The sequence below is a fragment of the Eumetopias jubatus genome, unplaced genomic scaffold (genome assembly GCF_037043125.1).
Source record: "Eumetopias jubatus isolate StellerSeaLion01/CBP00866 unplaced genomic scaffold, mEumJub1_p1.0 scaffold_11, whole genome shotgun sequence".
Taxonomy (NCBI): domain Eukaryota; kingdom Metazoa; phylum Chordata; class Mammalia; order Carnivora; family Otariidae; genus Eumetopias; species Eumetopias jubatus.
The window spans coordinates 38,695,128-38,716,632 of NW_028274817.1; the positions used below are offsets into that span (position 1 = coordinate 38,695,128).

At 45.4% G+C, this 21,505-nt stretch overlaps 1 protein-coding gene and 1 long non-coding RNA gene across 3 annotated transcripts in view; one reads left to right on the forward strand and one right to left on the reverse strand.

Annotated features, from left to right (window-relative positions):
• LOC114198336 (uncharacterized) overlaps window positions 1-2,270 on the forward strand; it is a 33,110-nt gene extending 30,840 nt beyond the window's left edge. For both annotated transcript variants that reach the window (XR_003607088.2, XR_003607089.2), the window contains exon 3: window positions 2,107-2,270. This is a non-coding gene — a long non-coding RNA (uncharacterized LOC114198336). The remainder of the gene's footprint in view (window positions 1-2,106) is intronic.
• On the reverse strand, window positions 287-20,864 carry PRPS1 (phosphoribosyl pyrophosphate synthetase 1). Its single transcript, XM_028089725.2, has 7 exons — window positions 20,585-20,864; window positions 9,904-10,087; window positions 8,613-8,711; window positions 7,410-7,534; window positions 4,313-4,486; window positions 2,239-2,398; window positions 287-1,300 (listed from the first exon to the last, which is right to left on the reverse strand). Exons 1-7 carry the CDS (start codon window positions 20,704-20,706, stop codon window positions 1,208-1,210), a joined length of 957 nt encoding a protein of 318 aa, XP_027945526.1. The 5' UTR covers window positions 20,707-20,864; the 3' UTR covers window positions 287-1,207.
• Window positions 20,865-21,505: the final 641 nt, after the last annotated feature.

Genomic DNA, 21,505 nt, shown 5'->3' on the forward strand with positions numbered 1-21,505 from the left:
CACTGAATTTCTAGCCCTGGGAAGAAGAACTGGAGATCCAGCAGGCCCGACACGCACTGCACCTCACGTATAAGGCACAGAATCTCACCGTATTTGGTTCTTGGTAAACCCCCGACTTCTCAAGGTCTTACCGTTGAACAGAACTTCGGTCAAGGCCTTCTCTGGGCTTAACCACGCAGCTAACGGTCTGAAGACACGGAAGTTAAGAGCTATCCATTGGGCAGCAAGACCCCGAGACCAACCCTGGAGCAGAAAGATCAGCACAGACAAGAAATGGACGAACGAATCACACACAGACACTTTATTAGTTTCCTCTATGAGAGACAGCAACATCAGTCTTTTTAACAGAAATCGCAGGTCACTGGAGAGGCCAAAGAGATGGAAGGAAGATGAAATATTTAAATTAATCAAAAGGCACTACGACCCCACCTAACACCTACTACCACAGCGGTAGCGGGCTAAGGAAGATTACGCTACGGCAAAAATAATCCTGTTAGAGATGACGTAGCAGGAAGCGACTTTGCTTTCCAGAAGACTGTGGTACGAGGAACACTTGCACCCCAGAGGACACCTGGCCAGGGGAAGGGCAAGATGGCTGAAGGTCAAGCCAAATGGAAAGGGACGGGTACAAAGGAGAATCCAAGCAACACAATCCCCAAGCAGGGGGTGAAGGATCAGGCTTTTTCCTCCCAAGAAGCATTCACTGCCCTGTGTGCCGCCTCCCCCCCTACCCCGGGCACCCTCACTCCCTCCAGAGAGCTGCAGCTTTACAGGACTCAGTGGCCTGGCCCGAGCTGGGCTGGGGCGGCCTAGGGTTCTTGCTGTCATTTTGCAGAGACTTTTGAGAGCCTGTCACAGGTTGGGGGTGGGGGGGGGAACTGGGGTGGCTTTGTTGCCAGTAGTTCTGAACAAAGGAAACCCTGAAGTATTCACATGCAAAGTAGTCTGCGCTTCCCCCCCCCCTGCACATTCACACCCCTACAGAACACCCTCCGAAGCCTGAACTCTTGCTGTGCGCAGCTCAGCAGTTCAACTCGATCGATCATCATTCTCTACATTTAGGAGAAATGCTAATATACCCGATGAGGGGTGGAGAAAGCTTCACCAGAGGCAAGCTGGGCCTTCTGCGGAATTTGTCATCAAATACCAAGGGAAAACAAGGGGGCGGGGTTCACTTTCTTCGTAAAAAGCCTCAGCAGTTACTCTATTATAAAGGGACGTGGCTGAACAGGTAGGAAACCGACTCCCCGTTGTGAGTTCTCCTGATGGCTTCTGCCAGGATCATGGAGATGTCGATCACCTAGGGGAGCCGAGAGGAGCATCAGGTTAGCAGCACACAGACAGATGCCAACCCTGGTGAGCAGCCTGACGAGGGGCCTTCCCCTTAAGGCTGCTGCACTAGGCTGTGTCCCCTCATGAGCCGCCCCCAGCTACCTTCTGCATAGTACTTTTTAACATAACCGCTTGGGAAAGGGCCAAAGTGCTCAAGGAGGAACACCCCTGACTCAGACTCACCAACACGGTGGTGCGCTGACACTTACAGATCCTCAGCAGTGAAAACAAGGGAATGCTTAAGCTGAAAAAACAAATCCTTAAGAAGGACATCGGTGCTCCACTTGTCCATATGAATCTCAGAAAGCTAAGGGATTACTGTACACGTTTTTAATGAGGCAAGGCCTTGTTCTTTTGGCGCCAACAGCCCTTGAACGTTAGTGTCTAATTACTTGGGGGAATTAAAGGAGGGGTCCCGGGACCTCCTGGTTTTGTAGGTCTCAGGTGGAGCAAAGGAACCTGCATTTTAACAAGAATCCTAGGTAACTAACTTAGGCTGTTTCCAGAGCATGCTCTGAGAGACACTGAAGTTCTGAGGGGTGTACCCCCCCCCCCCCCCGTTTAAAGGTTTCCTACTGTGTCTGCAGGGGGCCAACAGTTCAGAGTGACACACACGCAAGTGTAAAGCACGGACTTGCAAATTTGGGTGTTAATCACAATCACTGAGAGCGTCCGCTGAAATGCTGTAGTCCCAATGCTCTGTCCTCCAGAGGTTCACCTCACAATCGGAATCTTTACATGTGATTTTTTTTTTTTTTAACTTTTGGGTCACAGATCCTGATGACGGACTCAGCCCTTTAAGAGCAAAGGAGGACATCTTCAGAATCCAGACCCCTAACTCGCCATAGGCAACCACTTCCTGAAAATACTTCGTGGAGTCTTTTTTTGCAAGAACCTCCTCCTCACCTGTATTTTGGAGCAATGCTTCATCTTATCCTCCTGAGGTATGGTATTGGTGACTACTACTGCTTCAAAGCATGCGCTGTTAATGCGGGAAATGGCCGGGCCCGAAAAGATTCCGTGAGTCAAGATCGCATAAACTCTGGTGGCTCCAGCTGACAGAAGTCTAGAGGGAAACGCAGAGTTGCTCTGGATTACTCTCACTTGTCACTAGGGGACCTGAGTTGGGGGGGGAGGAGTGTATCTGTCAGCCTGGGTGCCTTAAAAACTCGCCCTCTCAGTTCTGGAAGCTGGGACCCCCAAGATCAAGGTGGTTACAAGGTAGTGGTCACGCTGAGGCCTCTTCTCTTGGCCACCTCCCTGTGCGCTCACGTGACCTCTGTGCGCGCCCATGCACGGGGGAACCAGCTCTCAGTGTCTCTTCTTACAAGGGCACTATTCCCATCATGAGGGTCCCCCCCACGACCTCATCTAAACCTAGGTACTTCCCCCAAAGGCCCCATCTCCAAATATCATCACTGGAAGGGTAGGACTTCCAACGTATGAGCTTTAGGGGGCCACGATTCAGTTCACAGCAAAGAGAAATAATTGGACTAAGAACTTACCCGACTAGGTTTGGATTAATGTAGTAAAATTGGCACAGACTGCTATGCTCAACAAAATCCATTGCCTTTCCCCACCCCCACCCCGGGCACACAGCTGGACTACATTTCCCAGCCTCCCTTGCAAAAAGTTAGGCGTGGCCATCTGCCTGAATTCTAGCTATCAGAATGTGGGCAGATGCAATGTATACCACTGGCTGGGCTCAGAAGAATCTTCCATGGGTGATTCTCCATGCTCTTGTTTTCCCTTTCTGGCTGGCCAAACTGGAAATGTCTCCCAAGGTAATCTTGGAAGCCTTATGTTAAAGATGCAGCACCACAAAACTGAAAGAGGGATACCTGCACTGGAGTAAGCCAGGAACAAGAAACTATCATGGTAACGAACTGACATTTCGGGGAGCTGATCTGTTACAGCAGTTAGGGTTAACTTAATCATAAAGGACGAAATGAGTTTTATCAGTGTATACTCCAGGGTCCCAGTCAGGAATTGCTCAGCCCACAAATACTTTTTTAGCCCCTATTATATGCCAGGCCCTCTGCATGGCACAGACACCCTGAGGTTAAGAAAAAATTAGAGGAGAAACAAGGCTCTTCGCAGTGGTGTGGACTATAGCAATGAGGAGCCACTTAAGGTTTTCAAGGAGAGGAGTGATGGGCTCTAGCCTTAGTTTTAGACAGATTAGCAAGTGGGGAGGCAATGAGAGAGATGGACTAGGGAGGTAATAAGAGACTGGTGACTAGCAGCAGAGCGAACAGAGTGAAGGCACAATTTAGTGCAGGCAAGGGGGCACCTGGGTGGCTCAGTCGGTGAAGCGTCTGTCTTCGGCTCAGGTCATGATCCCAGGGTCCTGGGATCGAGCCCTGCATTGGGCTCTCCGCTTAGCAGGGAGCCTGCTTCTCCCTCTCCCTTTGCCTGTCATTTCCCCTGCTTGTGCTCTCTCTCTCTCAAATAAATAAAATCTTAAAAAAAGAAAAAGAAAATCATAAGGAAATTATATTTATAGTACCGCACTGTATTTATAAAAAAAAAAAAATGCTTAAGTGGACTCACACAATTCAAATCCGTGTGAAGAGCCAATTCCTATCTTTTCAGGCCCATACATTTCTACTTTAATTTGTTTTTAAAAACGAACAAAAGTCGAGTATTCAGAGTGGTGAAAACATTTTGGAAATAAATACCGTCACACGGCACTGCCAATGTACCTAATGCCACTGAATCGTATACCTAATGGTCAAAACGGCAAATTTTATGCTCTATATGGTTTAGCATAATAAAACTCAGAAGATCTGGGGGAAAAAAGAAAATATCCATCAATGTATGCATATTGCAATTCAAAAGCCTCGGGTGATAACAACTCCCAAAGCTAGTTACCAGCCCGCTCGACTTACTTCCACGAAGAATCCATAGGTGTAAGGCACTGAGACAGTGGCTAACTATGTTCCCCTTCTAACCACCAGCCCCACCTCTCCGCACTCACTTGTCGGCTGCGTGGCAGATTGTGCCACACGTGTCAGCCATGTCGTCCACCAGGATGGCCACCCGGTCCTTCACGTCTCCCACCAGCACCATGCGGTCTACTTCGTTGGCCTTCTTCCGCTCTTTGTGAATCAGAGCGAAGTCCACGTTCAACCGGTCTGCAATGGAGGTCACTCTGCAAAACAGGGTGTTCGCAGTTAAAACCTAAGGACGAAAGACAGGGACTAAACCATGGGCTTGCTTTCCGGCGGGGAGGTGGGGGGGGGGGAGCACTCTTTGAAACCAAACTGTTCCCAGGGCTAGAAGAAAACAGCTCTCATTGATTGACTTCTCAGAGGCCAACAGCACAGAGTGGGTTTTATAGACTAATGCCTCCATATCCTGAGAGCAGTTTCTGAGCGTATTAGTCAGACTTCGATTATAATTAATTCTGGTTTACAGCGAGCGGGGGATAGCCAGATGCCTCACCAGTCCCAGGAAGCAGTAGGATGCGAAGGCACGTTCATTTAAGAGATTGGCAGCAGAAGGGGGAGAGAGAAGACGTCATTAACTAAGGCCGCGAGTGCACAGATTGGCCCAATTTGACATGCGGATGTTGTGAGAAGTGAACCTGAACCTGGCGGGAGAGGAGTCAGAATGCCTGTGCTCTCACCACACTCCCCTCAGTGCTCCATCAACTGTCAATGTCAACTGTACCTGGACACCAAGCTTGGAAGTTCCTTTTAGGAGCGCTAGAAAGAAAGTTATACCAATTAACCAGGAAAACTGGACATCTGGCTGCACAGCCCGAAGTATCTCCAAGTCAAAACGTCAGTCTCATTTTGCTATTACACAGTAATACAAACTGAACTAGAAGGTGGGACGGGAAGACCGATCTCTGATGACCAAGTCCCGTATAATTCACTCAACCAGAAATCGATTCAGTGTAAACGACAGCGTGCTGCTCAGTGTAAATGACGTGTAGGCCCCCCGCTCCACTGAGCCGTCCTCCCCGTGCATGAAGAAGCCTGTGCTTTGGGTCTTGTTTTTTTAAATGCAGCACTGATCCAACCAGAGCATTATGCCCGGTTTCCGCTGTGACTATGGTCATGTGACGGAGGTTGTGCTCGACAGGGGAGAATGTATGACCCTGTCATAGAGAACACAGAAGATCCAAACCACAACCTGGACGGTTCATGTACCGACCTAGATGAACCACACCCTGTGCTCTCCTCTCCATGACTACGGTGTGGGCAGAGGACGTCAAGAATAACCCATCTGCTTGGAACATTTACTTAATCCAAGACAAACGCACGATCCAATTAGCTCAAGCGTCCCCCACCGTCCAGACTCGATGGCCAACAACCTCAATGACCGACAAAGCGGAAGGGCTGGGAAGGCACTCCCTATACCTCTGAGGGGAGAACTCTGTGCAAGTCACCAGCACACAGGGATCTCCACTTACTCCGAAAACCCTGCCAAGACAGAAGTGATAATAGCCACTCACTCTGAAAATACTCTACCGCTGTTAAGAGAATTATCAACACACACACAAAATAGTAATGAAGCCATAAGTCACCTACTGAAGGCAGTTTTCCTGTACCCAAATTTGGAAAGAAAATCTTGCTTGATTATTTATTTTGAACACTATTTTCTAAGTCCCATGGCAAGATGGGAAAACACTGGCCAACAAGTTAAGACAAGTTTGACAACTACCATTAGGGAGATGCTTTTTAGGCTTGGTTGCTTTTACAGATGATAACTAGCGATTACGTGGGACTCACGAAGCCATGCATCTGGCTGGATAACGGAACCCAAGTTCTCAGCTTAGCTGTTCTGTTGAAGTTACTGAAATAATGAGGTTGTTGAGAAACAGTCTTTGAAGATTTGAATGGCCTTTAGAAAGATCTGAATTAGCTTTTCCTAATCATCTGTGTTTTGTAGCCTCTTCATTCTATTTCCACAACAAGAAGAACATGTGTCATCCTTTTGAATGCATTACTAATGAGTGATCCACTAAGGAAATCAAGAGCTCTTAGTCCGCGCCACGTGAGCTGTAAAGCACTGAAACTGGCAATCCTTGGCAATCAGTTTGTTTAAAATGTTAAGGTCCTGGTTTTAAATAAAGTTACTCCACTTTATTTTCCTTCCTGCTTAATATCTTAATGCCAGAATGAAGACGGTCTAACCACTGGCATCATGAGGTGTGGAAAAAGCCTACTTGTCCACTAATAGCACGTAGTTCGAAAGCGGGTGCCATTCATCAGAAATCCAAATTTCCCACCATTCCGGATCGCTTCACAGCGGTGTGGCTAGCTCTGCGGTGCCCAGTGACTCATGGGTTTCAGTCAAGCCTACAACACGGTAGCTACTTAAGGGCCCCCTCTGTGCTGTCCTGCCTTTCAGACAGTGACTCAGGCCAGTAAAAGAGGGTTAGTAAAACTATGTCTAGCCCGTGTCCTGGTTCCAGCCATTCTGAAGTAGAGCTGACCCTTGGAAGACACGGGTGTGAACTGTGCAGGTCCACTTATGAGCCGATTTTTTCTTGATGCAGTACAGTACTGTAAATGTATTTTCTCAGCAACATTTTCTTTTCTCTAGCTTGCGTTCTTGTAATATAGTATTTAATACACATAAAATACAACATAGTTAATTGGCTGTTTATGTTATTGGGAATGCTTCCGGTTAACAGTTGGTTACCAGTAGTTAAGTTTTGGTGTGGTCAAAAGTTCTATGTGGATTTTTGACTGCATGGGCGGGGGGCGATGCCCCAAACCCCCATGTTGTTCAAGGATCAGCCATACTTAAAAACTGTCACCTGCTAGAAAAATATCACTTTCTGGGGCACCTGGAGGGGCTCAGTCAGTTAAGCATCTGCCTTCAGCTAAGGTCATGATCCTAGGGTCCTGGGATCGAGCCCCAGGTCGGGCTCTCTGCTCAGCAAGGAACCTGCTTCTCCCTCTCTCCCCCGCCTGTGCTCTCTCTCGCTCTCTCTCTCTCTCTCTCTAAAATAAATAAATAAAATCTTGAAGAAAAAAAAAAGAAAACTATCACTTTCTGACACAGCTGTCTGAACGGTTTCCCCAGTACTTTGAGAATAATATGCATTCCGGCCATACCTCTTCGCTCCACCAGCGTCAGGTGACACAATAGTACAGTTCCTCCACTCAGAGATGTTCTCCCTTATCCACTTCAGGACAGCTGGCTCTGCATACAAATTGTCCACTGGGATATCAAAAAAGCCCTGTAGAAAGAAGCTGAGTCACGTTTGCTTTGTTTTTCTGCACTTCCATTTATAAATGACCAATACAAAGAGGTTAATAACTTGCCCGAAGAATACCTTCCTGTATCATTCAGACTGATTAGAAGGCATGCCCGCTGGAGCAGACTAAAAATGGCTTCCTCCTTCCTCAAACCTGGGCGGCACAAGAGAGTCCAGCCAAGAGGGGCAAAGCCTGCCCTTGGCTAACCCACAGCTGACCACAGGAACATGAGTGAGCCCTTGGCAAGAACGGCCAAGTTCAGCTGATACCAGAACAGCCCAGTCAATGTGCAGACCCATGAGGTCATATTGCCTTATGGCACCAAATGTTGGGCTGGTTCGTTAGGGAGCAAGAGCTAACTGCTAAACCAGTTAGACATGCTTTGATACGTAAACCTAGTGGAATGCATTTATAATAAATGGTCACAGAGAGTAACTCTAATACTAGCTGCTACAGATTAGTTGTGTTTCTCAACAGATCTGTTCCTCTTCTATAAAATGGGTAGAAGCACCTACCCCCCGGGTACCTCACTGGATCGCCACAAGCCTCCAATGAGGATGTGAAAGCCCCTTTCAATAGTACAGAATATAAGGTAGTATTCTGCTCTGCTTTCTCCGGGTTTATGCTACAAAGTAGGTTCCGACAGCTGCGGCTCTCAATTTAACGATGACAGTAACAGTTCCTATTAATCGAGCACTTGTCCTGGGCCATGCGTTCTACCACAAATTTCGCACTCACAACAACAATGCGGTGTGTGTTCAGAGCAGTTAAATAACCTGCCCAAAGTTACAAAGCTGCTGAGTGTCAGAGCCAGTATTCGAACTAGGTCTGAACCCAAAGCCTATGCTCTTCTCAGAATTCCAGACTGCCTCCCTTATCCAACCATCCCAAAGGCCAAGATCAGGAACTATGCTTAAGGCGAGGGTGCTTACAGCACTGTCAATGTCTAGTTCATCAGGGCCGTTCCTGGGCAGGTTTTTGCTTCTCTGCAGTCTCCAGCATTATCAGCTCTCTCCTCTCCCACCCCTTTCTCATGCCCAATATTTAGCTTCCAGATACCTGAATCTGAGAAGCATGCAGGTCCATGGTGATAATATGATCCGCGCCTGCTACAGAGAGCATATTTGCCACCAGCTTGGCTGAGATTGGAGCCCGGCTCTAAATGGAGGGGGAGGAAAGAAGAACAAAAAAAACCAAAAAGCCATTTTGAGAAACAATTCATTTGCTCGAGAAGCATTCCTTTATTGTGCACTTACTATGTTTAAGGCACCGTGCTGCCAGGAAATTCATAGAAAGTGCCATGGCCGTTGACTTCATGAGTAGATCACAATCTAGCATGAGTAGTTAAGTGGAATATCACTTTTCCAAATCAGGATATGGCTTTCAGAAGAGAAAAATACCTTCCTACCTTTTGTTTTCTTAACTTAATGTACATAGTTTCAGCCTACTGAGTGTTGCAATGCTCAATGATTTAAACTAGGCAGACTTAAAAAAAATCTTTTTCACAAAAATTATTAAAATCTCTTTTAACACATACTCAAACCTGTATGACATCTAACATGCCGAAATTTAAAGATCACAGAATGGAAATTATAGTTTATTTTGTAAATGATACCACTTTCCTACTCATCTGGAGGTCGACCTTCCGGCAACTTCAACCTCTTTAAATAACAGGCAAATACACCTGGCTGCACTATAAAATAGGAAAGGCCTTGCCCTTTATATTCTGTAGGAGCACTATACTCTCTCAGAATAAAAGTATCTGGCTTTCTCCCAGACACTGTATGCAAAATTTGAGCACCGATTATTACAATAGTCCTGCAAAGTTTTATGTACATTACCTTAGCCTCTAAAATCCCAGATAAATGAGGTGAGATGTGTATGTTTATAATGAGATTAAGCCTTCATGTAACCGACTTCAAGTTTTATGAAGACATCACAGCTGGAACCCCAAGAGGGTCCCAGAGGATCTACCAGAGTTTAAAAAATATTCCACTCCACAGTAGCTGGTGCTTAGTCCTACTGACACAATTAAAAAGTCGCAGTGAGCTAACATATGGATGGATGTTACATATGTATGTAACATATGTATGAAAGTCACATATGTATGACTAGAAAAAATACAGACTACAAATGAGTTGATTTATATAAACCAACCCCGTGTCAATTGTTTTTGAACACTGGGTGATACCCAAAAGAATGTGATTAAAAAAAAAAAAAGTAATATACCCTCTAAATATGGGTCTGAGGATTAAGGAATTTTTGTGACTTTGGGCAAGTGCTGCTTCTGATTAAAAAAAAAAAAAGTTATTTTGTTGTTTTTTTTTTTTAAAGGAGATTCTGCTCCCACCTTATCCTTCTTATCCTGTCGGGCATAAGGGAAGCATGGGATGACTGCAGTAACCCGGCTGGCTGAGGCAATCTTGCAGGCATTAATCATGATCAAAAGCTCCATTAGATTGTCATTGATTTCGCCACAACCACTCTGAACAATGTAGACATCCTCTCCACGTACGCTTTCTCCAATCTCCACACTACAACGAGAAAGGAAGGAAAGCAGAAAAAGAAAAAAAAAAAAAAAAACCAAGAGATTTTATTTTTTAAAAAAAATTTTAAAAAGATTTTATTTATTTATTTGAGAGAGAGTGAGCGAGAGAGCATGAGGGGGGAGGGGCAGAGGGAGACGCTGACTCCCTGCTCAGCGGGAAGCCGGGACTCGGTTCCAGACTCCAGACTCCAGGATCATGACCTGAGGCGAAGGCAGACACTTGACCAGCTGAGCCACCCAGGCGCCACAAAAAACCAAGAGATTTTTAAAAGCACTACACTACATTTCTACGGACAGTAAGGTCTAAAAAGTACAGCTTCCCTATGTTCACGGGTTATAGACTAGTGGGGGTCAGGCGAACACTGGTCCCCTCATTTTGGGAGATCCCCTGTACCAGAAGCAGTTTACTGCCTCAGTTTACTCCGGTGTGCCATAGAAATATTAGCTACTTTTTACAAGTGACGTGGCATGAAGATTGGTTAAAACACAAGTAACTGGAACATAATTTCAGCGAGCTGCCTGTACCTCATTATATACAGGAATAGGACATGTGAATGCAAATTTGATATAAAATCTGTGACTGTCACAATTCACACAGAACAAAAGCAGAAGGATCACGTACGGAATGAATCACTACTGTTCTATAATGATGGCTTCTACGGAAGCCAGCACATCTACCATATTGGCACTTTACTCAACAAACAGTCCATGTTCATATGCCAGTCACTGTGCTAAAGTGTCAGAGACGCATGGAGAATAAAACAGATGTGGTCCTTGCCTCCATTTTGTGCCAACTGTATTCTGTCCAATTAGTAAGTCTTGTTTAAAAAATATCCCACAGGAAACTAATTATGGAGTAGGGCTATACTTTACCATAAAATGAAAGTTTTAATATCCACGCTTGGATCCTTACCAAGAATAACTTAGGATTAAAAAAATCATAACCTCCCTGACACCTCAAAGCAACACCATTTCCCGAATTAATCCTGCGGGCGAGGCGGGGGTTATCTGTGGACGTGCATACAGTATGTAGTGTGTATCGATCCAGAGTAGGTCAGAATGGTTGATAACTCCTACTGATCAAGAGCAAAACTGCAACAGGAGGTAATTCCATTGCCAGAAGCAGCTGATATAGGAGAGAATCATTTAATATTTATCCCTTTCCAATCCAAGTAACAGTTAATTTTAAAAAGAATGTTTATATTGTAAAGCAAGAAAAATAAGAGCAAACGGTAAAAATCAAGCCAGAAACCAAGGAGAACGGGGAGGCTGAGATTCCTGGTAACCAGAACGAGAGGAAAACACAATGGTTGGGGATATCTGGAGATAGGCCTTCAGGCACCGAATTCAAGAAGTATTGTATACTAGGGATCCTTACATTAAAAGTGCATTGTTTTCTCAATAATCAATATCAATAAGGGATGCCTTATTGGTTAAGTGTCTGCCTTTGGCTCAGGTCATGATCCCAGGGATCCTGGATCCCGGGGGCTCTCTGCTCAGTGGGGAGTTTGCTTCTCCTTCTCCCTCTGCCCCTCCCTCCGGCTCATGCTCTCACCATCTCAAATGAATAAATAACTAAGTAACCTTTAAAAAAGGCAAAAAAAAAAATCAGTATCAATAATCTCAGTTCCTACACTGATAAAGTAGAAAATGCGCAAAATAAACCCAGAGCAAGCAGAAGAAAATAACCGTAAGAGCAGAAGTCAGTGAAACCGAAAACAGGAAAACAATAGCGATAAACCAATGAAACACAAAGCTGGCTCTTGGGGTGAGGGGAATGAAAAAACCGGTAAGCCTCGGGGCACCTGGCTGGCTCAGCGGCTCTTGATCTTGGGGTCGTGGGTTTGAGCCCCATGTTGGCTGTAGAAATTACTTAAGTAAATAAACTGGAAAAAATTTTGAAAAAAACTGATAAGCCTCTAGGAAGACTGACCGGAAAACAGCTTCACTGGAGAGCTCTACCAAACACTTGAGGAATGAACACCAATTGTGCACCATCTTTTCCAGAACCGAGACGAGGCGGGACTATGTTCCAACGCATTTTACATTTTACAAGGCCAGTACCAGCGAGACACCCAAACCAGACAAAGGCAAGCTAAGGAAACTACACAGAGCGAGAAGTGTGGGTGTGGTTACAACAGGAAGGAGCCTTGTGGTGACAGGATGGTTTAGTATCTTGACTGCATGAAGGGCCATATCGTGCCTCTTGCATTACACTAGTTTTGCAAGAAAACTATAGTTTGGGAGAACTCTGGTTGGGAGCGTTGGGAAAACTGGGAAATGGATACACAGGATTTCTCGGTATCATTTCCTACAATTACATGTGAATATACAACTGCCTCGAAATTTGGTTTTAATGACAGAGGGCATTATTACACTTTGTGTGGATCTGGGTAAACCATTACCGCAGCCCTCCATGAAAGCGGAGGTCATAAAAGTGTAACTAGAAACAAAGGCATTTCTGTATGAAGTCAAAGAGCGTCATCCAGTTGGATTACGTTCTGAGAAACTATGTAATACGGTGAGGGAATCTGGAAAACTCTGACTTTTTTGATTTGAGAAATAGCTCATCTCCACGTATTTTATCCCTAGGTTACTATGCATCAGTCACCTGGTCTGTCTTCCTCTACGTTCCCTGAATCTGTCCTTCATCATGTCATTGCCCTGCACTTGGTCCCACTACCTGGAATGTTCTTTGTGTGACTAGCTCATTTATTTCTCAGGTCTTCAATCGAAATACCTCCTCTGATTATCTTAATTAAAAAAAGTGACTTCCCTGAGGACCAAAAGATTAAATTGACTTAAAAAAAAATCAACCTGGGCGCCTGGGTGGCTCAGTTGGTTAAGCGTCTGCCTTCGGCTCAGGTCATGATCCCGGGGTCCTGGGATCGAGCCCTGTGTCAACCGTTGACTAGCTCCCTGCTCAGTGGGGAGTCTGCTTCTCCCTCTCCCTCCTCCCTGCTGCTCACTGCTCATGCTCTTGCTTGCTCTCAAATGAATAAATAAAAAATCTTAAAAAAAAAAAATCAACCAATTGCACCATATGGGCTTCATTTGCATACCGATTCAGGCAAACACCCCCCCCCATATTTATGAGAGGGAAATTTGGAACACTAGCTGGGTTTGATATTGAGACTGCTGTTAAATTATTTAGGCAAGAAAATGGTATCATGGTTACTGAAATACATATGGGTGATATGATACAATATCTAGGTTTGTTTCAAAATAATTGTGGGGGGTGTGTGTGGAAGGGGAAATTGACAGATGAAACAAGATTAAGCCAATAATTGATAACTGCTAACCTGGGTGGGTGATGGGTACACTGGGGGAGACCATTATACTATTCTCTCTACTTCTGTTTGAAATGTTCCACAATAAAGTGACCCTCCCCAGTTACTACCTTCACAACACTTACCATAACTTGTTATTGCTTTATATTTTTACCCACTTGTTTATGGTCGTCTCTTCCCTTAGAATGCAAGCTCCATGAAGGCAGGGACCAGATCTGCCGTGCTCTTCTGTGTCCCCAGCCAGCCAGGGCCGGTGTGACACAAACAGCGAATGAATAAATACTCCCTCAGGATTAGGCTGCCTCTTGGGATCCACTCACTTGGGGATCCACTCACTTGAGTCGGAATGCAAACCTTCTGCAGGTGTGCTATTGAGAAGATTTAGAAGACTGGCTTCTATCATCCTTCACAAAGTAACTCACTTCGCACTAGAGGCAAGTGGGTCCAACATGTTTCTTTAAAAGATTTTATAAATCTGCTCAGATCCTTTTCACATATACTCAGCTGGCAGAGATTTCGTTTTGGGTAGAACTACAACCTGTTGGGCCCACCACAATGGGGATAGCTACGAAGAATTTTATGCCAGGCTCCTGAAATCTTAATACAGAGGCAACCTAATGAACAATATAGCAATTTTGTGGACCCTGGTTTAGCTTAACTGACATCTATTTTTTAAAGATCTTATTAGAGAGAGAGAGAGAACAAGTGGGGGGAGGAGTAGAGGGAGAAGCAGACTCCCCACTGAGCAGGGAGCCCGATGTGGAGCTCGATCCCTGGACCCCGAGATCATGACCTGAGCCAAAGGCAGACCCTTCACCGACTGACCAACCCAGGTGCCCTGTGAACTGACATCTATTAATCACCGGGATCAGCCTTAAAAAGCAATGGACTCTGTCCGCAATGTTAACTATGCCAATGCCAAATCTGCTTTCTGAAGACATTCTTCAAATTTCAAATGGACAAGCAGGAGGGAGCCAGGGAGGGCTTTCTGGGAGAGCAACTTCCATGTTTTCCAAAGTGTAGGTCCTAGAATGGCACCGTCCAATCTGGGAGTCACTGGACTTGTATGGTTATCAAGCACTTGAAATGTGATTAGTGTGTCTGAGGAACTGAACTGAAATGTGCTAGAAGCATAAAATACACACTCTTTTGTGCGGATGGTATAAATAAAAGGAAAAACATACCTCAAGGTTACTGTCACTTATGTGTTAAAACTATCCTATTTTTGGATATGCTGGGATAAATAAAATATATTATTAAAAAACTAAAAACCACAAGCAGACAAGGCTGAGTAACACCTCCCGGAGGAGACCATGTTCTGCAATGTACTCACTGGGGCAGGCCCAAGTAAGAGGCAGTGGTGTTTAAAGGGACTTCTCAGATCTCCTTTACTCACAATGCCCACCCTTTGACAAGTTCCAGGCTACAAGAGCCCTTTCTATGTTTTATGGTGCACAACTCCGGGGTCTTTACCAGGTACTTCAAATATCTGAGCAACTTCAAAACTGGGGTGAGAGCCCCATACCTCATCACCTCCTTGACTAAGATCTCCATTTCCCAGGGGTAGAACCAAAATCAGGCACACTTATTTCCAATAAAGTCAACGGTATCCTCCACATCTGATATGGGAGGCCTGTGGCTCTTATTTCAGTCAAGAACACAGAATATCATCTGTAGTCCAGACGTTCACTCAACCAGAACCAGGTTGTTTGATTAGGAGCTAGGGAACAGTAGTTTAGCAACTGATCCAAGATAGCATTAAGAGAAGGGCTAATTCTCTATTTCAAAGCTTTCTTATTTTCAAGGAAGACCAGAAAGCAACATCCTTGGACCATGATGGCTTATCTCTCTTTACAAATGCCTGGACTACCAGAATCAATATAAAAAATACCCACAAGGGGCGCCTGGGTGGCTCAGCTGGTTAAGCCGCTGACTCTTCAGCTCTGGTCTCAGATCTTGGGGCCCTGGGATGGAGCCCCATGTTGGGCTCCACGGTCAGCAGGGAGTCGGCTTGAGATTCTCTCTCCCTCTGCCACCCCTCCCTCCCCGCTGGCTCTCTTGCACTCACTCACACACTCTCTCTCTCTGGAATAAAGAAATCTTAAAAAAAAAATTACCCACAAAATTGCTTACATTGTTCCTTATGTTACTCGATATCCTTATTTAAGGATCCCACCCATAAAATTCTTAGACTTTTCTGCCTGGAGGTGTCTAAAGAGTTTTATGAAAAAAAAAAAAAAAAAACTACATAATCCACTGCATATGCCTTTATCCCTTTGGCTGCCATGAAGCCAAGGGATACAGTTAAAGTAACACTGACCTTCAGTAATCACTTTATGCCAAATTCTTGGCACGATTACAATAGTCCTTTGTTTTAGAAGGCTTCTGATGCATCTATTTAATGACCCTTTTGTACGTGTGACTATCATGAAACACACTTAAAAATCCTTTCTTGAAAGCAGATAAGGTATTAATTATAAAATTAAATTATCACTGCCAAGTAAACATCAGGGGTCATTTGCTAAATACAATACTTTAGTAGAGGTGATTCTTTTAGAAATTATAGTCTAACATCATAGAAGGTCTGAAAAATAATTTTTACAAAAGCACCAGCTCACCGCCCTACACAATCACTAGTAACATTTTTGTGTTATTGTATCATCTGATGATAGTCACCCAGCAGTTCAACCACTCCCCAAAGCCAAATTGAGGACTAAAATTTACCCTCAAGCATAGAAAGGTGTTATGACCAGGCATGTATCTAATAACTTGAAAATTTTCTTCATTAAACTATATCCCAAATAAAGTGGTGCAGGGGGCCCTTGGTGGCTCGGATGGTTGAGCATACAACTCTTGGTTTCAGCTCAGGTCATGGTCTCATGGGTTGTGAGATTGAGCCCCGCATCAGGGCTCCACACTCTGAGGGGAGTCTGCTTGAAGAATTCTCTCCCTCTGCCCCTCTGCCCACTTGCACACTCTTGTGCAGCCGCTCTCAAATAAATAAATAAATCAAAATAAAGGGGTGCGAGTAAACTAGGACACCGCCTTATTTTACTGTACATAACTGATCTCACTAATTAAGATCAATCCTTCCCTCCAGTAGTATTACAGTGTACAGACTTTCATAAAGCCTAAAAAGCCTGCAAACTACACTCAGATTATACAGCTTGGTCAAGAAACAGTTCAAGAAATCTTAATATTTGTCTTATGGTTTCCTCTAAGTCAAAGATGATAAATTAGGCAGTGACTGATGGTAGAACAGCTGTGCCTAAAACCTGTTTGCTCTTAATGTAATCTATCAGGTGGAAAAACCTGGTTTAGCAATTTAAAGGGTAACACTCCATGTTCTCTCCTTCTAGCTAATGGCGTGTTCTCCAACTGGCTTTGGGCCAATCATTCTCCCAATCTTCTAGTGAGGGCAGACAGGCCATGTCCTCCAATGAGAAAACTAGTTTCTCCATTACCTTTCCTTTAGCATCAGGCATAAGGGCATCCATAAGGCTACACAAAAGGAAATAAAGCGAAATCTAAAAGGCAGGTAGCATTCTTAAGAAAATCTCAAGAATTCAGACGGAGACATTGGCATGTGCAAAATGCAAGGGATTAACTAACCAGGGGATATGGTTCTTAGGGAAATCCTGGCAACCAAAGTTAGTCTTCCCCCTCTCAGCCTATCCAGAGTAATGAAATAAACCAAAGGTACTTACTGCTATTGAAGAGAATAAGAAAAAATAAAAACTTTTGAATATACTAAAGTTTTAAAAGCCAGATGAAATACTGTATCAGCAAAAATTTAAACAGTAATACCTAGAGTTGGGCAAATTACTTAACTTCTGAATCTTAGTTCCTTCATCCATAAAATGGGGATGGTAACTTCTCAGTAGTGTTGAGGGGATTAAAAATGGATAAAGTACTTAACATAGGAACTAGCACATCTTAAGCACTCACTATACATTAATCACTATTAGTACTGTTATTGCTGATGAGAACAGAAACTGGGTCAACTCTTTTAGAGAGTAATTTGCCAACATGTTACCAAATACCTGAACGATGGTGTATACCCCTTAACCTAGTAATTCCCCTTCTAGGGATTTGTCCTAAGGAAATCATCAGAAATGGTCAAAGATTTATGTTCAAAGGTTTTCATATAAAAGCATTAGTCAAAAATGGGAAATATCTAATAGCAGGGACTTGGTTACCTAAAATTATAGTAAAACGATAAGACAAGACTCTACAGCTATTTAAAACCATGTAGACTAAAATATTAGGGGAGAAATTATTCAAAAAATACTGCTAAGCGATGAAAGCTATAAATACCTCACATTTTTAAAAAGATTTTATTTATTTATTTATTTATTTATTTATTTGAGAGAGAGAGAGAGAGAGGGAGAGAGTAAGGGAGAGGGACAGAATCTGAAGCCGACTCCTCACTCTAAGCACAGAGCCCGAATGTAGGGCTTGATCACACAACTGTGAGATCATGACCTGAGCCAAAAAACAAGAGTAGGGTGCTTAACTGACTGAGCCACTCAGGCGCCCCAAACATCTTACATTTTTGAAAAAGCACTTAAACACACTAAAATATCTGGAAGGTCATAAATTAAAACGTGAACAGTCGACTGTGGGTGGTAAGACTACTTGGGGTGTCTTTTTTCTCCTTGTCCTCTTCTGTATTTTCCACATTTTCTGCAATATCATCACCCCCACTTCTTACCAACATTCACTGTGCATTTATTGTGTGGGACAGTGTTTTCCTTTACTCCCATCTCATTTCATCTTCACAGTAATTCCATGGGTAGATATTACTTTACAGATGAGATTACTGGGGCAAAGAAAAGCAAAGACTTCACATGCAGGTTCTCTGATTCCAGAGCATGAACTTCTAATATCTTATCTATCTGTGTGTGTGATACACCCACCTCCATGTATATATGTATGTATGTTTCCTAAATAACTGGACATCAATGGATGATCTTGACTCGAGAAGAAAAGCCACTCTGCTCAAGAGAGCACCAACCCCTGAGCTTCTGCCAAATTGTACAGATAGCAAAACTGTCTCATTTGAGGCTGGGCTCTGCAGTTCTCCCTCTGATGACTCAGAGTACCCACTGAGCTGCTCAGTTCATGTCCTTAAGAGCCCAGGAGTCACACAGGGCAGCAGTTAACATTTCTACAGTGCAGAAGAGCCAAAGGTGGGGGGGGCGGCGCAGAGAAGGGGAAGCTCCACAGGTAACATATTCCATTATGTTCAATGAAGATTTCAGACCATCTACGGCACCAAAAGGCTAATGATTAAGCCTGAAACAGGGAAACCAAACCAGTCAGCAATTTTCCATGTTGGGCTTAATCTTAACCAGGGTTTCCAAGCATGCTATTGTCCAGCTGTTTAAAAATGAAACCAGCCTGATCTCCGAAGTAGATTGGGATTGCTGATGAATTCAGATCAGTCAGAACACTAAATTGTTCTCACCCTCCCTGTCTCCCAATATAGCTTCAGGTTCTAGGGTATTGCTTTAGGCAGAGGGTGAAGGGTGAACACAAAGAAAAATAAGGTCTTTGTATTTTTCCTAGAAGCCTAGGAAAAGGATTTAATAACCACAGTTCTCTAAGGGGGCCAGAAAAACCCCTCTAAAAGAAAATCATTCTTGGCCCCTGCCTATACTGCCACTGGCCAAGTCTGATCCTGTACTGTCTTATTATGGTGTCATAACGGTGTGGTCACAGCCAAAGACAGCAGCTTGGCCAGCCTCTTCTGACTAAGCTATTGCCTGGTTACAGACAGTGTCAGCGTTTGCACTATCATCTGCATCACAACCAGCGGCACCGTAAGCAAGTATCCAGAAGGAAGCTGTCCACTACACATGAATGCTTTTATCAGCAGGTCTAGGAAGGATAGGGGAGTTGCACTTCGGTAGTAAGTTTAAGGAAAGAAAAAAAGGAAAGGCATCTAGGAAAAAATGTTGAAAGTAACCTTATCTAATTTAACTGATCCACTAGGTTTGGTGTAAACCTTCCCCTTAACAGATGACTGCATCTGTGAGATTGTGGGCACCGGCCTGATTTGATCGACAGGGCAAAGAAACACCAAGTATGAATATCAGAACCGTTAGATTCTGCATTCAGGTGGAAGGATCAGGTAAGTAAGTTTATCTCTAAGATGGCCCCCAAAGTGCAGGAGGAAGTTGGAAGTGGGGGGGAGGGAGCAAGTTTAATTAGCAAGGCAATGAACAAAATTCGAGCTGCAATGCACTATGCAATTCCGGTCTTCCACTCATCCTTCCTCCATTCTCTTAACACTCGGGGATAATAAAACTGTTTCCTAAATTCCCCACGCGGGCTAAGAAAAGTGGACAAGTTCAGGATAGACTCTGCTAACTGAAAAATAGGTTTCTGTATCATGTGGACCAGTAGCTGCACTGGGGAAGGTCAAGGATTCCAGAACGAAGGTTCCCTAAAATTTTCTGGATGGCTCAAGCTGAGATGCTGGCAATCAGGATGCAGAGCTGATGCATCACTTTATCTGAGCAGCTAGATTTAACTTCAGTACGGCTCCACTTCTAAAGACGTGATGCTGAAGATGTGAAAAGCCAACGCCTGCCAATCCAACGGAAGTCCTTAGTAATAATTTTGGCGCCCTCAGTACATAATGTCAGTTTCCCTCACTACAAAAACCCGACCGACACCATTTCGAATTGAAAAGCTGCTTAAGACTCTAAGAGAAACATCGGGAGGACTCAGTACGCCGCAGTAAGGTTCTCCCAAGCAAGCTGGTCCAAGAGTTAAAGTGAACCCAGTCCTGTCTGGATGGCTCCACAGCGAAGCGACAAAGCCACGTGTCCCCCTGGCTGAGGCTAAGCGTCTTTCCCTTTCCGTCGCTCTAGGCAGCCGCTATCCCCGTCTTGGGTCCTCCAAGCCCTTGCCTTCAAACCCAGCAGCTTCGCCTCCTGCTCCATCTTGACTCCACCCCACCGCACGGTGAGAATGAACGTGACCCTCCCGCGAGAGGTAACATAACGGAAACAACCCGCGGGGCACGCTCGCCACAGAGCTGCCCCTTCCCCTTCCCCCGCCCCCCCAACCCGGGTCGCACACAACTCACGCGGCGGCCCCATCCCCCTACCCTCTGTCGCCCCAGCGTCGCCCCCCGCCGCCCTGGCAGGTGAGGCCGGTCGGGGTCCCAACTTCGCCCTTACCAGGTCTCTTGATTGCTGAATTTCTTAGTCACCACCTTGCCTAGCTCCAGGCCCAGGCGGTCAGCAATTTTCTGGGATAAGTCCTGGTGGGAGCTGCCGCTGAAGATTTTAATATTCGGCATCTTGCCTCACTACCCTAGGCACTCTCCGCTCAGCGATCACTGCGGCTGCCGAGACGGGACCCGAAGTCGGCCAAGAGACTCGGTGCTGACCGCTTCGCGTTGCTACTCCGCCATCTTGCATTCCCGCCCGGCGTGCGGCTCTAAATTGCCCCGCGCCGGGGAGGCGGGGTCAGCAGGCTGGTCCACACCCCGCCGCCGCGATTAGCTGAGCGGGAGCGAGGGGCGGGTTTCTCGCCGCGGCTCGGCCTGCCCCCGCCTGTCTCAGGTATTGGCTGGAGGCCATGAAAAGGGTGAGGCTAAGGCGCGGCGCCGCCCTCTGAAGCTAGGCGGTCGGGGCGAGCCGGCTCCCGAGCGCCCAAGCGAAGCGCGCTCGACTGCCGGGGGGTGGAGGGATGTTGGTGGCGCGTCGTGCCAGCTCTTTCCCGCAAGCGGGAGATCAGACACGCTTCCCCCCCCCCCTCGCCCCTTGAGCACCAGAAAGTAAGTCTGGCTCTGGTTTGCCGTTCCTTTTAAGAAAATCTGTTTAGCGGGATGGCAGCCAGTTTGTCAGAATGAAAGGGAGATTTCTGAACGGGAGTTTGCATGTTTCTGAACATGATTTTTACCTCTTTATAAGGGCAGGGCTGATTTAAAGCACGGTGACATCACCGAGAGACACCCGTGGTACGGGTGCGTCCAGAGGGCGTGTTTGCCCTTTGCCACTGTGCAGCGTTGCCTTCGCCTGGAAGACGAGTCGCAAGGGGAAAAGGACTGAGCGCCCGCCACCTCCATCATCCAGAGCCAGGGCAAGAGAAAGCTG

What these genes read in the sequence shown, in the direction of transcription:
- PRPS1 (XM_028089725.2), bottom strand. Translation starts at nt 20,706, where the DNA reads ATGCCGAATATTAAAATCTTCAGCGGCAGCTCCCACCAGGACTTATCC. An exon ending in TGCATGCTTCTCAGATTCAG is followed by an intron (nt 7,535 to 8,612) that starts GTATCTGGAAGC and finishes TTCTTTCTACAG; the next exon opens with GGCTTTTTTGATATCCCAGT. An exon ending in ATCTGCCACGCAGCCGACAA is followed by an intron (nt 2,399 to 4,312) that starts GTGAGTGCGGAG and finishes GTTTCCCTCTAG; the next exon opens with ACTTCTGTCAGCTGGAGCCA.